Source organism: Elephantulus edwardii, unplaced genomic scaffold, assembly GCF_000299155.1.
Source record: "Elephantulus edwardii isolate Elephantulus edwardi_28Jun2011 unplaced genomic scaffold, EleEdw1.0 scaffold00007, whole genome shotgun sequence".
Lineage (NCBI taxonomy): Eukaryota > Metazoa > Chordata > Mammalia > Macroscelidea > Macroscelididae > Elephantulus > Elephantulus edwardii.
The window spans coordinates 10528896-10550796 of NW_006399757.1; the positions used below are offsets into that span (position 1 = coordinate 10528896).

General features: G+C 37.1%; 1 protein-coding gene across 1 annotated transcript in view; it reads left to right on the forward strand.

Moving 5' to 3' along the window:
- Positions 1–21901, forward strand: part of SCIN (scinderin) — an 89661-nt gene that overhangs the window by 20047 nt on the left and 47713 nt on the right. Inside the window, exon 4 of the mRNA XM_006880246.1 lies at positions 8758–8907. Within this exon, the coding sequence (XP_006880308.1) occupies positions 8758–8907 (150 nt within the window). The remainder of the gene's footprint in view (positions 1–8757; positions 8908–21901) is intronic.

The window sequence follows — 21901 nt, forward strand, 5'->3', positions numbered from 1 at the left end:
CTACCCTCACATTTTTAATGGTCACCCACTCTCATTGTTCAGTCAAGCGACTCTGAAAAAGCAGCCTACACTTCCTCATTTACCAGTCTCCAACCTACACTGACTTTCACCCCCAGCCTGAACGTGAGTGTGACCCTAGGACACAGTGGTCAGATGGGAAATGTGCGGGGATTTTTCTCAAAAAAACCATTGTATCTGGTCCCATTTCCCAGGTACCTACAAATTTCTTTCCTCTTTTCTGGATGAGAAAAACTGGTCTCACACCATTTCACAATTTTACCTATTTTATGGTTCCTGAGATAACCTCTAGTCTCTAACTCAAGATTCTAGCCACTGATATGATGCAAGACCAGTGTTTTGGAGAACACTTTTTCCAAAAAAAAACCCAAGAGAAAAAATTACTGTTACTGTTATGTGCCACTGAGTCTATTCTAGCTAATAGTAACCCTATGGGTATATCTGTCCCATAACGTTTCCCAGGCTATGCTCTTTACAGCGACAGATTGCTAAATCTGAGTGCTTGGCTACTGCACTGCCAGGGCTCTTTCAAGAAAATCTTACTCCAGAAAAATACAAGTTTTGGTTTATTTCATTGTGATTTAAGCAGAGCAAAACTGATTTTCCAATTGAACAGTTCGTGCACATTATGTTATGGATTATTTGTTTGTCTGGTCGCATGGTTAGTTACATGATGTTCTGCTAATAAGAGGTCAGTAGTTTGAATCCACCTGATGCTTCATGGGAAAAAGATGGGCAGTCTTTGCCCATAAAATTTTATAGACCCAGAAACTTTTATAGACTTGACAGTGGATATTTTTATCTTTATAAGAGGAGAAGCTTAAGACAATAAGAAAAGATAATGAGAAAGATACTTAATTTTAAATTTCTAGGGATTAAATTCTGCAATGAAGTGGCATTGTATTAAATGCTTAGTGTGTGTTTAGGGGTACATGGGAGCAAAGGTGGATTATCAAACAGCCTTTCAATTCTAAGCTAGTTGCCTTCAAGTCTATTCTGACATAAGGAGACATATTTGTTAAAGAATAGGACTTCGTTTCACAGAGTTTTCAAGACTGCCACCTTTGGGAAGTAGATTGCCAGGGTTTCCAAACTTGTATCTTATTCCAAGGTTCCTTTGTGTGGATTCAGATGACAAACCTTCTGGTTAGTGGTAAATGAGGTCACAGCCGAGTAGGACTAATACACAGAACTCTTAGTACATTAGGATTTTACTTTATTTATCTCATGGTTGCACGTTAAAATAATCTTGAAGGGAGTTTATTACTAATGTTTGTGATGTACCCAAGATATTCTGATTTGAAAGTTTTGGGATAAAACGTTGTATAGGTATTTTTTTTAAATCCTCAGCTTATCATAATGTGCACTGACTGGCTAAGAACTACTTCAATCTTGACCAGAATAGTTAATAAATCTGTTATGATTTATTATATAGCACACTAACTTAAGCAGTTGGTCTGAGGACAACTATAAAATTGAAAACAAGATGTTTTAATTCTCCTTGAAAAAAAATGAAAGAAGAGGCTCTCTTGCTCCCTGATCTTTCACAATTCACTTTAATTAACTTGTAGATTCTTTCTGTGTCCTTTTGAAAAGTATATAAATATATAAAGTATATACCGTGTTAACATTCCCAGCTGGCATATCTTCAGATATCACTCCATGTGAAAGGAGTTAGTATACCCTCATCTGGCTTCAACCTGCAAATTTACTTCAGACCTTAATGACATCAGAAAATTAACAATTTAACTTTGAAATCCTAATTGTAATGGGTTGCATCTAAGGTTATGATTTCTTGCTGTCTGTGCTTGACTATCTAGCTCTAGTCATCATATTCTGTTGCAATACTTATTCAGTAAGAAAATTTTTATTTCTCATATTTCTGGTCTCTAGTCAGGGACCTCTCCAAATTATTAAGGAGCAATGATGTCAGTTTGAGGAATAAGGTGCACCTAATTCAAGCCAGGGTATTTTCAGTCACTTGCAATGCATCTGAAAGCCAGACAATGAATAAGAATGACAGGAATTGAAGCCTTTTAATTGTGGTAGTGGAGAAGAGTAGTGACTGTCCCATGGCCCTACTTCAGATCTTTGGCATCATTTATTAGACTCTTGCAGTTGCTTCCTTTCTGGCTCTGTAGACCCTTCTGTTACTCTTCCATCCTTCATTCATAGGGCTTTTAATAAACATTTATTCTACTGAAGAATCAGATTGCTTTTAGAAAATAACAAAACAAAATATAAATGTATGTTGATCCCAAAACTAAAGCAGTCATATTCCCAGAGGTTTCTCTCACAAACTGTTATCATTGTTTAAGCAATGCTTGTAGAATTTCCAGTGAGAGGGATAACTAAATGAGCATTTATGGTTGACTATATCCTGTGTGAAAGCAACACAAAAGGTAAAGTCAGTAGAAGCAAAGAAGATGAATCATTTTATGCTTCCTTCATCCTTTATAAAAATTTAGAAATACATTATTTATAACAAATGACTTAGAGAAAAGATCAAATGAGCAGTGAGTTCATGCTGAAGTACTTGTACTTGGAGTCAACATCCATGTGGGTCCTACAGCCTTGGAACCCCTACAAGCAGGTCTCCTCTGTCCTAAAGGGTCACTGTCAGTTGGAGTCAACCAGATGGCAATGGCTTTAGTTTTACATTTGTCTTCTGAAGTCCTGCTTCTCTGCATTGAACAAGGATGTCATTGAACAGGGGTTATTTCTACCTTTACTTCCTGCCCACAATTGGTATTTGACTACATTTTGATGTTTTATTTATGAACTTTGACTATCGTTTAAAGGAAACTTTAGAAACCTCTAGACCATTAACAGCAAGTTTCCTCCCCCTCTGTGGTGATCTAGAAATAACACTTATTTGCTTTTGTTTCTTGTAGATGTTTGGGCCAAACTAATTATCAGGAACAAATAGTCTTTATTTCTTTATTGTTCCCTTTTCTAGTTGTATCATGTCTTCATTGGAGTGCTTGTATATTTAAGAATTGCCGTAAACATATTTCATCCAGTTTTTCTCAGTCTTACCCCCACCCCAATGCCAGCAAAAAAGTATTATATTTTAGGGCATTATTTTTATCGTAGGAGTATGCAATGAGGGTTGCAGAGTGGATTATATTTGGGGGTAGGGGGTGGGGTTTGGGGAGGTGCGGGGGAGGGGGAGGAGGAATTGTGTACCAATGAGGGAGTTTTTCTTTTGCTTTTCAAGGAGAGGAGCAAATTGGGGGGGAGGGGGGAGGGGTTTGTGCTGGGAGAAGGGTGCAACAATGAATGAATGGAATCCCAAAATCTCTGTAGATGTTCATTGAAATGAAAAAGAAACAACCGAAATTTAAAAAAAAAAGAATTATAGCTTCACAGACTTCTCCTAATGTGTATGCAAGATCAGTATGTACATAAATGACTCTCTGCTAAATTTTGGACTCGGTTAGACATTGAATGAATACTCCCATATTTACAAGGTAGTTTTGTTTTTTCCTCAAAGAAATATAACATTAACTATTGAATTGTTAAATTCCTCATGATCTTTGGTAGTAAAATCATGTTTCTAGTATAATTTTCAGTGTCTGGTACACACATAAGTCAGATTTGTGGCAAGCTTTAAAGATATAGTAAAACTTTTTGTTGTAATAATACATAGCACATCAATTCAGACTTTATTTGAGTCTTTATGTAGGATTTCTTCCCCTCCTTATTCTCCCCCCTGGAACACAGAATGATTTATAGCACACAGTTTTTCAAGCATAGGGGCCGCTGAGTACAAAATTACATTATACACAGAGTCGTGAAGCAGTCATTCCTAACCCTCTGAATAGAGTAAGTGTTGGGCAGTGCAGTTATTAATAGCACTACCACACCTCTTTCAGCACAGCTGAGCTCTGTTAAGAGTGAGACGACCTACCTTAGTACATCATCCACATGAGGTAGAGTATAAATTTCTTGAATGCAGTGAAGTGCTAAAACTATGTTTAAACTTCTAAAGCAAGTTTTAATGTACTGCTGCTATTATTGAATGGGCAATTTTTGTGTAGATAATAAGCACTGAGGGAAAATGGTGGTGTAATCAACCGCTACACCATTCTGACTTTTAGTAATTTGTGATAAATATAAAACTTATTGTATTGATTGTCTGAATTACCTATCAAAGAACAAGTTTCAGTCATTGCAATAGGGTCAGAACCAACTCATAGTTGACCCCCAACTGGTTCTCAGAGGTTGAAAATCACTTGAGAAGGGTTTGCCCATCTTTTTCCCATGGAGCAACTAGTTGATTTGAACCATTAGCCTGTCTGTGTGACCTTATCCACTAGGTCATGAGAGCTCTCTTAAATAAGTGGTTGTTGTTATTATGTACCATTCAATCAGAACCAACACATAGCTGACCCTTTTCAGAGGCAGTTAATCACACAGGAGGAGATTCCCCAACCTTCTCCCATAGAGCACCTGGTGGACTCGAACCACATGCCTTCAGGATTGCAGCTCAGCTTCTTGCCACGAGGCCAGCACAAAATAATCCACCAAACCGCACCACCATTGTGTGGATGTCAACTCATGGTGACCTTCCACTGGGCTTTGGAAGCTACAGATCTTTATGGGAAATGACTGCATTGTCTTTCTCCTGTGGAGCAGCTGATGGATTTGAACTATTCACCTTTTGGTTATTACACTATGCTACTTAGACGATTTGTAGCATAAAAGTAAAGCTGAAATAACAAAAGGATAGGCATGATGCAAAGTATTCGTTTTCAGGCCTAATATTGACATTTCCTTCATCAGTTTCTATAGTGACTTAGTCATCTTTGAGTTAAAAAGAAAATTCTACTTTGAAAAGTTTTATTACATTTGTGAATATTATGTGAATATATCTCTTCCTCTATTTTGAAAGTAGACACAGTGGTCTCTAAGCAATGATAAGAATTATTTTCTACAACCGAATCTACCTGTGAATAAATACTACACATGAAAAACTCCCAGCCCAATCTAATATAAAGGATATTTGGGATCCTTACAATATTATAATAATGCTACATTAAATAATAATTATATTTGTAAAGTTACCATAACTAATAATTCATCCTTAAATTTTACCAAGCTTTCATAATGTTTTCCAGACATAATATAAATTAGTATGACATTAGTATGACTTTATATAAGGTCTCTGAAGTAAATGAAGGACATGTAAATAACTAAGGTAAAGAGAGCATCAATATTTGTTCCACGAAGAAACAGTTTATGAAGACTATTAAAAAGTGTGGCAAATCTAGAAGGCCTACTCCTGGTCCCTAACTTTAGTTCGGTAGCACTGCCTCACTCATACTCTTTGTTGTGGAATCCTCATGGCCTTGCCATCTACTCAGAACTGACTCATAGCTAACACTCCAGCAGGTTTCTGGGGCTGTAAATTGCATGGGATGAGATTTTTGTCCATCTTTCTCCTAGAGAGTAGCTGGTGGAATGGAAAAGGAATGGCTTTTGGATTAGCAGCACAGAACCCTGTGGAATCACTCACTCATTCATTTCCATCAAATTGGAAACTACTCTTTCATAGCTGATCCTCTAGTGGGTTTTCTAAGGCTGTAAATCACATGAGAGGAGATTGCAATCTTTCTTCTGCGAGCCACTTAATGAATTCAAACTAGCCAAGTGGTGTCGCCTTTAGGACTGGGGCAACAAAGGATGGTGAGAAGATCCTGAGCTAAGCACCTACAATACACTCAGCAGAGTGGCCTGCCTCGCTGCATCACATAATTATGTGTAAGATGCTATACACTCCTTGCTATACGTGCAAGGCCTGAGACCCACAGGGTGACCAGTGGTGGTTTCAGCTCTGGATGAATGCTAGAGTCACCTAGGAATCTTTCAGTCCACACCCCAAGGCAAGTCCCAATGTATTAGATATTTTTCCAAAAATCTCCTTCCTACTCCACCCTCTAATTTTCACGCTCAGTGAATAAGTTTGAATTGACTGGCCATTGGGAATAATTGATTTTCACTCTTTGTAGCTGCTAAACTTGGCAGGTATTCAAGTTGCCTGCGAATATGAGCCTATCATCTAGATGCCTACGTGTGGAAAAGAGCTGAGAGAGGAAACAGTAGAAGTGCACGGTTCTTTATAAAAAGGAAAGAATGTCCTTTGTGCTGAAGAACTAAATCAGAACTAGAGTGAAAGGAATTTCAAGGCATAGTCCATAGTTTTCTTGTAAAGAACTGAATTCCTAAAACTTTTATTTTAAAAGATAAACCTGCAGTGCGTCAATCAAGAACAGAGTAGGATAGGGAAGTTGTGTCAGAAAGACAATTATTGGCCTACTTTGTTTAAAGTTATGCCCTTATTACTTGTAAGGAAGATAGCTTCATATTTGGCACCCAGCTGTTTTTTATTTAAAATCAACTTTATATTTCAGAGCACTTATAGAAAAATTGTGCAGGAAGCATCAGTAATCTTCATATACCCCTCTTCTCTCTGTACATTGTTGCACTTGGTTATATACTGCATTTCTGTGTGTACATACAGTGAACTATTTTTGGTTAGCTTTGCAATGCCTGTCAACTACCCATCAGAGTTCATTTAAGTAAACAATTTTTATAAGTAAACATCTTGCAATCAGAAAATAGAGTCACTCTCTCTGATGATTGAATACTTGTTTGTTATTATTAAATGATTTAGGTTTTTGTAAAAAAAATATGAAAACAAGACCACTGGCCAGTAAATATTCTCCTAGGTCCATCCAGATTTAAACATTTTCTGTGCCTGAGTAGATATGTGGAAAATGTTTTGAAAATCAAGTGTGATGCAGATATATTATTAATGTTAGTTGCTTGCGTGTCAGCTCCTACTAATTTTATTATACTTGTCTCTGTATACCCAGCAACTAGCTTGTAATCTACATCTGAGCATTGTATACAGCAATTTTTAAAAAGGAGAAAACAGATTTATGTTTAGTGAACCCTGAAGGCATTTCTATCTGCAGATGTGTGTAGTTTAAATAAACTCCTAAGTTGTTGTTTCTGTTGTGAGCTGTCGAGTCAGGACCAACTCATAGTTGACCCTCCAGTGGGTTTTCAGAGGCAATAAGTCGCATGGGAAGAGATTGCTCATCCTTTTTCCTCAGAGCTTTTCTCTGGAGGTTTTGAACTGTGTGCTTTTGAGATTACAGTGCAGTATTTTACCACTAGGCCACCAGAGCTCCCTAGTCTCTTGTAGCCTGTAATAATGTCCCTTCTTACATGACTACAAAGAGCTTTAGTGGTGCAGTCCATGGTACAGTCTGGTGGCATGTTGCTCTCGTAGACAAAAAAGCCATTTGTGCCTGGTGGTTCAAATCCATCAGTGGCTCTGCAACGGAAAGGTGAGCAGTCTCTACCCATAAAGATTTACAGCCTGGGAAACCCAGGGTCCCTGCGAGTCAGAAGCTAGATAATGACCTAGTTACCATCAGGATTTTGACTCTTTCTTGTACTTCTTTTTAAAAACTACATTTAGTATACCAATGAAAGAATTTTTCTTTTACTTTTCAAAGAGAGATGTGAATTGGGGTGGGGGAGGGCTAGGCAGGGAAAAAAGTGCAACAATGAATGGATGGAAATCCAAAATCTCTGTAAATGTTCATTAAAATTAATGAAAAAAAAGAGAGAGAGAAAAAAAACAAACCCAAAACTACATTTAATGAACAAAAGTATTTTCCATTGTTATTTTACATGTGTATACTTTCAGAATACTCTAGCAATTTAAAAATACATACTATTTAATTTATATTTATTACTTTATATCAAAATTATTCTGTATTTCTATGTTAAAGCATATTTCTAAAGTAGCTAATGTTATCCATATAAATAATCATATAATTATTGTCTTATTATGAAATATTTAAGGCTTTTCCCTAATTTACTAATGTAATCACAGAACAATAAGTACACTTGTATATATGGCATTTTATAATCTTTCTCAGACTCTGTCTCTATTGCCATGAACTCATAGCAGTCCCCGTCCATTGGGTTTGTGAACCTATAAATCACATGGGCAGAGATTACTTGTCTTTTTTCCTTGGATTTGAACAGCCAGAGAATTGTGGCTTTTGGGTTAACAGCCCAACTCCCTGCAAATTACCCTATCAGAACTCTTTATTAATAATCTATTAAAGTAAGTTCTAGATAATCATATTACTAGGTCAAAGGTTTTAAGCTCTTTTTATGACTCTTGATAATCTTTAAATTGCTTTTCAAGCGATATTCCCATTTCTTTTTTATACTCATTAAGAGTATATTACAGTAATATACTTCAGAAAACTTTGCTAACTTTTTGAAACATGTTGAATTTTGTCATTTAAGTGTTTTTTATTAATAAAGTGAAGATAATGTAGGAATGTTATCTTCTGAAAACAAAATTTTTTGTTCAATAATTAAGTTATATATAATAATTGAAAAATATTAAGTTGTGATGCATGAATCATAGCCACAAAGAATGATGAGAAAAGTATTTATATTTCATAATTTAACAAATGTTCACTTTACAGGGCTAAATTAAAGCAAAATAAGAAAAATAAAAAATAAAACAAAAGAATGCAGAGTGAGATGTGTGTGTATAATCTTTACATATTTTTAAGGATGTAAATTATTTATACCTCAATAATAGATTATTTTAATTTTATTCTTTACACCTTTGATTAATTATATTATGTACTACACCAAGCTTAAATGTCTTCCATATAGTAATTTTTTTTTTTTTAGGAAATTTACCAATGGTGTGGTTCTTCATGTAACAAGTATGAGCGTCTGAAGGCAACCCAGGTTGCCATTGGTATTCGAGACAATGAAAGGAATGGAAGAGCTCAACTCATTGTTGTAGAAGAAGGAAGTGAACCATCAGAGATTATAAAGGTATTTTGGTTTACGAGTTTTGGTGTTGTTTGTCTGGATTTTCTTTTAAGGGTTACCACACTAAATCATATCTTTTTTAAAATCTGTTATTATTGTTTATATGCCTTCAAGTAATTCTGCCTCATAGTTACCCTATGTGACAGGAAAAACAAACAACTGTCCTTAAGGAAGAAATACACCCCGGATCCTCATTAAAGGCAAGGAAGGAGCATGTTGTCAGGGATATCAGTCTATGTTTGGGAAAGTGGAGGTTCAGTGAAGAAGGGGAAGAGCCTTAAGGGGATAAATAGATCTAAATTTGTTCCCATTCCAAAAATAAAGGTGATCCAATACATTGTGGAAATATTAAACAATGTCAATAATACCATATACAAGTAAAAACTTGCTAATGATTATTCAACTATGGCTGGAGCAGTCATCAACAGGAAAATTCCATATATTCAAGCTGCATTCATAAAGGTCATAAAATGAGAAATATCAATGTTGCTGCTGATAGATCTCGGCTATAATTACTAAAAATTCCTATTCAGTAATTGGAATGTGTATTATATGATGTATGAAGGTAGGGAAACTAGAAGTTGTCAAAAGTAAAATGGAATGCATAAACATTGACATTCTAGGCATAAGTGAAATGAGATGGATGGACATTGGCCACTTTAAATAATATACTATGCTGGGAATGAAAAACAGAGGAAGAATGACATTGCATTCATATAAAAAGTCAGTTTTAAGTTCTATCTTCAGAAAGTACAATGTTGTAAGTGATAAAACACTGTCCCTGTGCTCACACAGAAGACCTGTCAGTGCATCTATTGTTCAAATAGCTGCACCAATGGGTAAAGTTGAGGAGGAGGAAATTGAAAATTTTTACCAAATTTTTTAGTCAGACATGCAATCAAGATGCATCAGATATAATTGGTGCCTGGGATACAAAAAATGAAAACAATAAAGAAGGAATGGTAGTTGGAAAGTACGGACTTGGTGACAGATATGAGGATGGCAATTGAATGATTGAATTTTACATGCTCAATGATTTGTTCATTGCAAACATCTTTTTCTAAAAAACAAACAAAAACCCCCAAGTGGTAACTTTACACATGGACTTTACATGAGGGACTGCATAGGAATCAGGTTGACTACATCTATGGAAGAAATCATTGAAAAGGTTCAGTATCAGCAATTAAAACCAGGTCAGCTGCTGACTGTAGAACCAAACATTAATTGCTCATGTGTAAGTTCAAGTGGAGGCTGAAGAAAATGAAAACAAGTCCACAAGAACCAAAGTATGAACATGAGTCTATCCTACTGGAACTTAAATGAGAATCTTAAGAATAGGGTAGAGTCTTTGAACACCAATGATCCAAGATCAGATGAATCAAGATGATTATCTTCCATTAAGAGAGCAAAAGGTCATTACAAAGACAGAGAAAGAACAAAACTAAAATAAATATCAGAAGAGACTCTGAAAATTTCACTAGAGTGTTGAGAGGCCAAAACAAAGGGAAGAGATGCTGAAGTAAATGGGCGGAACAGAAAATTTCAAAAGACATCTCCAAAAAGACAAAGCAAAAATATTACAATGAAATGTGCAGAGAGCTGGAATTGGAAAATAAAAAGGAAGAACTTACTTGGCATTTCTCAAGCGTAAAGAATTGAAAAAAAAAAAAATTCAAGCCCCGAGTTTCAATACTGAGGGATGCTAGGGGAAAAATATTGAATTATCTAGGAAGCATAAAGAGAAGATATAGGGAATATATAAAGTCACTGTACCAAAAAAAAATTGGCTGGTACTGAAACATCTCAGAGCATACCATATATTTAAGAGCCATTGGTAATGAAGGAAGAAGTTCAAGATGCATTGAAGACACTGGTTAAAAATAAGGCCCCAGGAATTGATGGGATAGCAATCGATATGTTTGACTAACAGATGCAACCCTGGAAATACTTACCAGTCAGTTAAAAAATTTGGAGGCCAGATGACTGGCTGCCTAACTTGAAGAGATCCATATTTGTTCCCATCTCCAAGAAAGGCGATCCAACAGAATGTGAAAATTATCCAACAGTATAATTAATATCACATGCAAGGAAAATATTGCTGAAGCATATAAAAAATGGCTAGAACAGCACAGTGACAGGAAACTGTTACAAGTTTAAGTTGGATTTAGAAGAGATTGTGGCACCAGGGATCCTTAGTACCACCTGTGGGGATACGTATTGCATTGGGAAAGTCTTTAGTCAGGTTCCAATTACTGAGGAGAAGCAATGTCAGTTTGAAGACTATGGTGCACCTAATTCAGGCCATAGTTTTCTCAGGCGAGATTGTTAGTATTCTGTCTTTCCAGAGGGTGTATCTATCCCAGATTTAAAACAATAAAAATCAGGAAGATTAATGATAAAAAAAAAATTCAAATTCCCCCTAGTCCCTAACTTCTTAACTGGAATTTAGCATTCCTTCATTTTTTTGGTTGTTGTTGTTACTATGTGATGAATTTATTAATGCTATTTTTATTTTAATTGAAGAATAATTTAATTTTTATCAATGCCTATTATTAATGCAATCAAAAGACTGCTAAGTATAGCTCACAAAATGTTTTTTAAATTGTTTCTTACACAATCAATCATATACATTATTGTTTTCTATTATTAGTTATAATGGTTTGATGCCTTTTCTCACCATGTCTCATCAAATCCTCATTGCATTTTACCCATTCCTTCACCCTCACCCCTCCCAATCCTTCGTCTAATCTCTGCTGCCCTAGTGCTTTTCTTCCTACCCTTTTCATCCCCTTCTCATCCTGTTCCAAGTTGCTAATTGCAATAGCCATATTGTCTTCTTGTCAACTGTTCCCAAGCTGATCCTCCCTTCTCCTGATCTTTTACTGTTCATTGTCTGTGCATTCTATTTCGTTTCTCCCTGTTCCCTGTCCATTAACCCCCTATTTTCACAGTAGTAGTTTTATGTACTATTTGTCCACTTGCGACTTGGTTATTTCAGTCAGTATAATGTCCTCTAGAACTTTCCCATGCTGTGTAGTATTTTATGAGTTATTTTTTATTCTTTAGTGTCGCACAATATTCCACTGGATGAATGCACCATTCATTCATTTGTTGATGGACATTTGGGCTGTTTTCATCTTCTTGCTATTGTAAATAATGTGTAGCTATCTTAAAATATAATTTATGTACATAATTACATTAGTTTTAAATAGACTGCTTAATCCTATTATTTAATAATTATATGTTACTGTATCACTTATTTATTCTTTTAATATATTTTTATAGTTTTATTTCAGTGTAGCTTATTGAGATATTTTCTCTTATTTACTTAAGGAAATATTTTTCTTCAAAAGTCTTCTTCATAGGCTTCTGAAATTGCTCAAAATATTACCAAAAAAAAGGGATATTAAAACATTTTCCTAAGGACATATCCCTCTCCCTAAAAAAGTCCCTCTAATCTCAGAACTGGTTTTACTGGAAAAGGATACTGAAAATCTAAACTGTTTGAAAAATGTATTTTAAGGTTGACATTTAAGTATTAATTTTTAATTGACAATTTAAAATGCCTAGATATGGGGTTAGTATTGTTGTTGTTGTTGTTGTTGTTATGTGCCGTCGAGTCGCCTGCGACTCATAGCGACCCTATGTACAACAGCCCTAAACTCCGCTCTGTCCTGTGCCAATCGCACTGGCTCTGACACTCCCCTCCCAATTATCCCAGTCACTGAATCAATCCACCTCATAGAGGGCCTTCCTCTCCTGCGCCGTCCCTCCACCCTCCCAAGCATGATGTCCCTCTCCAAGGACCGGTCTCTCCTCACTACATGTCCAAAGTAAGTTAGACGGAGCCTCAGAATCCTTGCCTCCAAGGAGCCACACGGTTTAACCCTCGCCAGGACAAATCTATTTGTTTTCCTAGCAGTCCAGGGTATTCTCAGTACTCTTCTCCAGCACCACAGCTCAAAGGCATCAGTTCTCCTTCTATCCTCCTTGGTCATTGTCCAACTCTCTGATGCATAACAGGTGATTGCGAAGACCATGGCCTGTATCAGACACACCTTAGTCTCCAGAGAGACACCACTGCTCTTCAGTACTTTGGAGAGGTCCCTAACAGCAGACTTTCCCATGGCAATGCGCCTTTTAATTTCCTGGCTGCTGGTGCCAAGACTGTTGACTATGGAGCCAAGCAAACTAAAGCTGTGTAAAATCTCAATCTCTTCACCATCCATCCTGATACTGCCGATTGGTCCAGTGGTGAGAATCTTTGTCTTCTTGACATTGAGCCTCAATCCGTATTGTAGGCTGCAGTCCTTGACACTCTGCAGCAGGCGCTTCAGGTCCTCCTCAGTTTCAGCAAGCAGGGTTGTGTCATCCGCATAACGCAGATTGTTGATAAATCGTCCACCAATCCTGACCCCACATTTCTCCTCATAGAGCCCAGCCTCTCGGATAATCTCCTCTGCATACATGTTGAAAAGGTATGGAGACAGGATGCATCCCTGGCGTACGCCCTTCCCAATTTTGAACCATGCAGTGTTCCCTTGCTCTGTTCTGACGACTGCCTCCTGGTCCAAGTATAAGTTTCGCATTAGAACGATCAAGTGTTCTGGGATTCCCATTCTTCTCAGAGTCAGCCACAGTTTGTTATGATCTACACAGTCAATGAAACACAGATAGACATTCCTCTGGTATTCCCTGCTTTCAGCCAAGATCCATCTAACATCAGCTACAATATCTCTAGTACCACGACCCCTTCTGAAACCAGCCTGGACTTCTGGTAGTTCTCTGTTGATGTGCTGTTCCAGTCGTTTTTGGATAATTTTCAGTAAAATCTTGCTTGCATGTGAAATCAGTGAAATTGTTCTGTAGTTTCCACATTCGGTTGGGTCGTATTAGTATGAAAGAAAATATTTTTTTTCATTCAACAACATGGTTTTATTATCATAACTGAACTTTGAAAAGACACACTGATAACACGTTAAAGTAGTAGTCAGGACTGAAAATATTGACAAATTATTTTATGATGAGTTTTTTTAAAACTTGATCTTTAGTTTATGGTATTTCATCTATTTGTTGATAACACTGGCTATTCTTTCAACACTCTCAGTGGGAGAGAGCAACCGTCCATTGAGCTGAGGATGTAAATCTTCACCAGAGGAAACTGCCCATCTTTCTCCTAAGGAGTGGCTGGTGGATTTGAATTGCTAACCTTCAGGTTAGCAGCATAATACATTGCAAACTCTGGTACCACGGCTCCAGTTTTGATATGGTTTATCTCTAGCGTGATTATAAATTTATCCTTGGAACAAAGGACTTTGGGAATAAAAGGAAACACAGATGGGAGACAGCAAATGTGCGGTCACTCTTCATCTCCAGCATTTTTAAAAACTTAAATACCTAATCCTATATGTGGTTTATTCATAATCCCATACACAGGAGAATGATGGATAATCTCCTCTCATGCAATTTACTGCCTCTGAAAACTTGCTTTAGTGTCAGCTATGAGCTGGTTCCAATTCGACGCCACACAACAACAACATACATGGAAATGACTCAAACCTATCACTAACTTTATTCTGTGACTAACAGTATACTTGGTATTTATTTGTCACTTTAAACATATTTTCCAGTAAACACTACACATAAAATTATATAGGACTTTTCCCATGGTTTTCTTTTATATATAAAATAAATAATCTGTGAATGTGTAGGAAAATTCATCATCTAGCTAACTGCAAAGCTTATTCTTTATTCTTTGTCTCTACTTATTTTCTAAATGCTAAAGAGGGGTTGAGAAAATCCATGAGGAAAATTACAAAGATAAATTATTTATATGTTTACATATTTATTTTATGGATTTTATTTTTTATATAAAAATATATCTTGTGGTGGGTATCAAAAGAAGAAAGAAGAAGGGAGGCAAGTTCTTTGGAATCACAACAACGAATTATATTTATCCCAATTCAAAAAGATAATTTTTTCAATGTAGTTTAGCAAGATTGTCATATATGTAATAATTTTTAAATATTCCATTTGGAAATAGGGTCTTAGCAGAAGTAATAAACATGAGGTCGCACTGGACTAGGGTGAATTCTAAACATAATGACTGGTATCTGTGACAGAGAAAATAGAGGGCTATTTGGACAGAGAAACAGACAAACTGATGCACAGGGAAGAGGCCCTGTGCCCATGAAGGCAGAGATTTGCAGTAACATAGTTACATAGCAGGGAATATCAAGGATTGTCAGAAACTAGCAAGATGAAAGTCAATATTCTTCCCTGGAGCTCTCGAAGAAAGAATGGTCCTGCCAACATTCTTACTGCAGACTTCTAGCTTTTGAGCTAGTGATTTGGTTGCTTCATAAGCATGTGAAGGTTGGACAATGAATAGGGAATATCAGAGACAAGTCAGTGCCTTTGGATTGTGATGTTGGCAAAGAGTGTTGAATATCCCATGGGATACCAAAAGAATAAGCAAGTCAGTGTTGGAGGAGATGCAAGATGGAGGGTCCTCCTTGAAGGCAAGGATGGTAAAATGTCATCTCTCATACTTAGGTAATGTTATCAGGAAGCACCAGTCCTTGGACTGTGACATCATTCTGGGAAAAGTGGAGACTCAGAGAAGGAGAAGGGGCCTTCAACAAGATAGGTTAGCACTGTGCCTGTGACAAAGGGCTTAAACCTGGTCGAGATCATGAGAATAGTGGAAGATTAAGCAAGGATCTGATCTGTTCATAGAGGTACTACCAGTTGTAGTCAACAGGTCGACACCTAACAACAGCACCCAGGACTGTGAAAGGGTGAGCTAGGACACATTCCTTTTGTTTTAAGCTACTTACCTTGTGGTACCGAGTTACAGAACCCCTAGGAAGTGAATAAGAATAATTTTTAATAATGTTTACAGTATTTTTAAAGGATTAAATAAAGCTTTATGTGAAAAGAGAATATAAATAAGAATGAAAATTATATTCCTTTTCTAACATCAGGAGTATGCACTCATACTGTGAATTCACTGGGTGGTAGATGTTAGATGTTTCAGATTTTGAAGCATTTGATGTTTGGAACTCCTTAAAAGTAAAACCCAGGTAAATTCTGTGACTTGCAATACTCACAAAAAATGTACTTGATAAACTATTTCTGTTGCCCTCTTATTATTAGCCAGAAGGCTGCCCTTTGGTAAGACAGAAATTTGAGTTGCCTGAGATATAAATTTGGTCAACAGATGCAGTCAACACCTTAAAATGAAAGACAACATAAAGGCTTGGTCAGATCAATAGAAGACTTACCTTTGTGTGCTTTCCACATAGCTTCGGCTTTCTGGCTTCCTCTTCCTCCACCTTCTGGGACTGTTGGCTGAAAATTCTTGGGAAAGGAGTAATATCTTTTCTTCTACTTCTTCTTATTTTATTTTTGTCTTATATTGGTTTACTTGCAAAGTTCATGTACATTATGTTTCACACTATTCTTCATTCACATTGTGTTTCATATAATTACTCCCATTCATTATGTTTTATAAAATTAATCACCATTGAACTATGCCCACAATTACCCTGTCTTTTCAGATCCCCTCCAGAGTAACATCTTAGATATTCTTTAATCTTTTGTTCATAAATCGTGACACCTTGTACTTTAGAGATACAAATCAATATCTGTTGTCTTATTTAAACAGTGTTTTTATGAGAACCATATGGAAAAGGAGAGAAACATTTATAGATTGACTATTCAAAATTCTTTTTAGATGAAGGCATCCAGAATATTTGCCATTCTCTTGAGATCAGCCTTTATGTTACTTTATAAGTAGAGAACACAGTATGTACGAGAGATATCAGTAATTGGCATTCACTTTCTTCACTCTTTTTTGTTTGCAATAATTTTACCCTTTTTACTTAAGACACCAGAGTAAAAAGAATTCCACTACCAGGTAGTGCATGCCACAAAGTTACAATTCAAAACATATAATTTGCTACATTCATGTTGATATCAACAATTGCTAAATTTAGAATGATCTCTATCATTTATTGGAAACTCATGTACCAGGCATGAGATGAGACTCCACTCTTTTGCTATAATTTTATTGAATGAGTTTGTTACTTGGATTTAGGGCATTTAAACCAGACACTTATGTTGGAGTTCAATAATTTATTCAGTGAAGGAAGTAGAACTATTCTGAACAAAGATAAGAATTGCATGCAGACCATATGCTACAATAAAGCAGTATCATGCCAAATGATCTTCTCTTTGTCACACCAAAGTTCAACATGAAGGCTGTGCCCTTACTGATAAAATACCACTTTTATATATTTAGCCTGAATTTATATCACATAGCAATACTTTTTGTCTAAGATAATTTTCCCTTTAGTTTACAGCTAAAGTGAGGGAATGGAGGTAGTATTTGTAAATAGGACAATGTAATTATAATGGACTTACTCAGTATTTCAGGGAAAATCTTTACCCCACAAAGTTTATACCTGAATTGATAAACCAATATAAAGATTAAACAATAATGACATGTTTCTATTCTGTCAGTTATTTATGTTGCTCTCCTTGTCCAAGTCATGGTATTTTCTATTGCTTCCTATGAATCTGAAATTTGGACAATGAATGAGGAAGATCAAAGACGAATCAACACCTTTGAATTACAGTGTTGGCAAAGAGTATTTAATATCCAGTGGACTGACAAAAGAACAAGCAAGTCTATCCTGAAGGAAGTGTAACAGAGTGTCCCTTACAGGAAAGGATGGTGAAACTTCATCTCACACACTGTGGGCATATTTTCAGGAGGAACCTATCCTTGGACAGAGACATAACTCAGCAAAAGAGAGGAAAAGTTGGATTGACACAGTGACTCTCCAGTGGATTTGAGCACGACAATGATCGTGAGGGACAAGGCAAGATTCAAGTCTGTTGTTCACAGGGTTGTCATGAGTGGTAATCACCTTGACAACACCTAATATTACCACCACCATTTTGGTTATAACAGTAGTGATAGGATACGTTTGTTTTTGTTATGTGCCGTCGAGTCTCTTGAGACTCACAGTGACCCTATGTGCGACACCTCTGAACCCTGCTCTATCCTGTGCCAACCTTATTGTCTCTGACACATGTACCCTCATTACCTCAGTCACTGAATCAATCCATCTGATCAAGGGTCTTCCTCTCTTGCCTGTTCCTTCACCCTCCCAAGCATGATGTCCCTCTCCAAGGACTGGTCCCTCCTTGCAACATGCCAAAGTATGTCAGATGGAGCTTCAGAATCCTTGTCTCTGAGGAGCAGCCTGGCTTCACCCTCTCCAGGATGAACCTGTTTGTTCTCCTACCAGTCCATGGTATATTCAGCACTCTTCTCCAGCACCACAGCTCAAAGGCATCAATTCTCCTTCTATCATCCCTTGTCATTGTCCAACCTTCTGATGCATAGCAAGTAATTGCAATGACCATAGCCTGGATTAGGCACGCTTTAGCCTCCAGACTGACATTGTTGCTCTTCAGTATTCTGGAGAGGTTGCTGACAGCAGACTTTTCCCAAGTCAATTCATCTTTTAATTTCCTGGCTGCTGGTATCAAGAGTGTAGATTGTGGAGTCAAGCCGACTGAAGCTGTTAACATTGTAAGTCTCTTTACTGTCTGTTATGATGCTGCCAATCAGCTCAATAATAATTTAAAAATAGCAACATCTTCCCCCTTTGTAACTTTGGATAAATCAATTCAGTTAAACACATGTATCTTCCTTACTGTAAACTGGTGGGTTCTATTCTAACTGGTTAATCCATCCATGATAATTCATCTGACTAAATCTGGAAATAATATTTACAGAATTTTTCCTCTATAGATTGACCCAGTATCCAATGAGATTTGGCAAAGTCAGATGAAATATCTAAAAATACTAAAAATAAGCTTGCTGAGGGGCAGAATCCACACATAATTGACTAAATCATTGTAACTCTAGCCCTTTACTGTTGTCATTGTTGGTGCCATCGAGTTGGAACTAACTTACAGCTGTCCCTCCAGCAGATTTGCAGAGGCTATAAATGGCACGGGGAGAGATTGTCCATCTTTCTCCCGTGGAGAAGCTGGTAACTTTGAACCGCTTGCCTTTGGGTTGGCAGTGCAACTCCTTACCACTAAACCACCAGAGTTCCCTCAGCCTCTTGCTTGGTTGTTGCTTTACCATAAAGAATCCATAAATATTCTTGCGTAATGAACATGCCTTATCTCACCAAAATCATGTCACATCCATGACACTAAATGAGGAGACGGGATTGAAATGCTGTCTGGATTGGGAAGATCATTGAATTATTTTCATAACCGAAGGCAAATGGCATTAGGTTGTTGTTAATGGGTATTGTCTACTTAATTCCAGCTTAGAGTTACCCTGTGTGAGATAGTAGAACTGCTCCATAGGTTTTCTTTGCTGTGATCTTTACAGAAGCAGATTGTTGGATATTTCTCCCTGGAAGCCACTGGGTGATTCTGAACAGCCAACCTTTCAGTTAGTCACCTCCTACTTATCTGTCACTGATCTTCTGCACCAGTCCTTGGAGAGGGATATCATGCTTGGGAGGGTGGAGGGAAATGAGTATTAGAGTTTATTCATCCTTCTCAGCATTATTGACTCTTCCAAGGATGATAATTCTTGAGGGGACTATTCTAGATTTTGGTTGAAGAGGAATAGACAGATCTGTCTTCAGTGTGTAGTCTTAAATCTTAAGTGACTTTGACAAGAGTGCACTACTATGACGGAGAGACTTCATGATGAAATTGTCAGATCAAGACCTGAGCAAATAGTAACAAAGTGAAATTCCATGGAGGATGTGTGTAGTAAGAAGTCCAGTCATGAAGTCATTAAGCAAAGAGTCAAAGCCACATTAAAGAAGCAGGATGGCTCGCTGACCAGAATAAGATTTGACCCTACATAAAGAATGGAGGCAGGGTTCTAACTTTGATCGAGTTGCCTACATTATGTGCTGAGTACAGTTATAGCCACTTCATATATATTATTTCAACTAATTCACAATAATTGTGAGTGGTGTTGATCATTATGAATTGATGCAGTGACCACTACAATGGATTTGGTCATGTCAGAGAACATGGGATGGTACAGGGATGAGAAATGTTCAGATTTATTGTTCAAGGGTCTGTTGAGGGTAGGTGTGTCGAAGAGAGTGAGACTGGCTCAGGACAGAGCAGGGTTCAGAGCTATTGTACATAGGGGTGCTATGAATCATAGGCAACCCAATGACACATAACAACAACAAGTCATAGTAGAATTGATGACACCTAACAACTACATCATTGACTATTATACCAGTTTAAATGTGGAGACAAGACTATAGTGCTCTGTAAGTTATACTAGCTTCATTTCAGAATCTTAATAGACAATGTTAAGGGATGTCTGGTGGCATTGTCCATGGTAAGTTGTGATGCTAACCCAAAAGCTACACTTTGCTAGTGGTTTGAATCCACAGGAGAAAGATATACAATCTTCTCCTGTGCTATTTGCAGTCTCGGAAACCCAATGGAAGGTCAGATATGAATCTCTTCCTGTTCGATGGCCTAGAGCGTGATGGGTTTTTTAACAGTTTTTCTGTGGTTGTCATTCAACAGATATTTCCATTATTGCAGAAGGCTCCACTGGACAGCACTGTACTGGCTAATTAAGTAGTGAAAACTTTCTTGTAGATACTCAATTCACTAGATCATTTCATTTATTTATCTATATACTTTGTCCCTCTGTTTGATAGATTAAGTTACTCTTTATTTGAGATCTCAGAAAGCAGTAAAAGTCCTTGAGAGCACATCCTTGAGAAACAGTAAAAGAGTAAATGTTGGAATCTCATATCCAGATTAGGTGATGCTGCTGAATGAGGAACCACAGCTTCCTCAGAATTGCCTGTGGGTTTGGATCTTTGCATATCTGCCCTCTTTTCAAATATTTGTTCAGTTGAAAATATAAAATGGTTTGCAGCATGTAAACACTCCGTGAAACAAGGGTTCCTTTCACTCTTGGAATTTGTTTGTGTGCTCCAGATGCTTGCAAGCTACTGACTTTTCTTTTTCCAGTTATGTAAAGAAACTAATCGCAACACACACAACATGAGTAGTAAAAATATTAGTGCTTGGGATCTGAGAGCATGCTCTATTTTTAGTGAAAATATGCAGGAACCGAGATCTTCACACTAAAATTAAGGAGGTTAAAAAATGTAAGCCATTTTTACTAACAAGCAAGAGTGAGAAGAGTTTTGATACCCTTGCTTTAGTGTTTCTCAGAGGTTCACTCTATTTTGTGTCTTTGCTGAGAATTTGCATTTTCACCCCAGACATAGTCATCCTGAATCTACTTCTTAGCACAAACCTCATGTCAATAAAGGAGCCCTAGTGGCATAGTAATTAATTGTTGGACAGAGATTCAAATCCACCAGCTGCTCTCTGTGGTAGAAAAATGAGGCAGTCCTGTAAAGATGTGCTGCCTAGAAAACCCGAAGGAGGGTTGCCATGAACTAGAATCCACTGGACAGAAGTGGCTTTGGTCAGGGCTATACGATCTGTAAGAAACACCTGGCAATGTTGTTAGAAAACAGGTTATGATTCAACATATCTAGGGTGGGAATGCAAACCCTTTGCAAGGTGTTATAACGGAAATGAGTTGATTTGAAGCAATGGTATTTATGAAACCTCGGCCTAAACTCTGGGATCTCTGGTGACATAGACTGCTTCTCTCTTGCACTTCAAACACATCAGCAACTCCTCTGTGAAAAAATGGATAATTTTCCCGTGTGATTTATAGCCTCTGAAAGCCCTCTGTAGGACACTTATGGGTTGGTTCTGGAATGATGGCAATGGAATGAGTCAAATGGGGCCTAAACTCAAACTCCCGTCTTCTCTTGTCCTCAATTTTCTAATTTTCAAGTTGAGATAATAATGATGATGATGATGATGATGATGATAATAATAATAATAATAATAATAAATCCTGGCCCTGTATGTCTCTCAGAGTTGT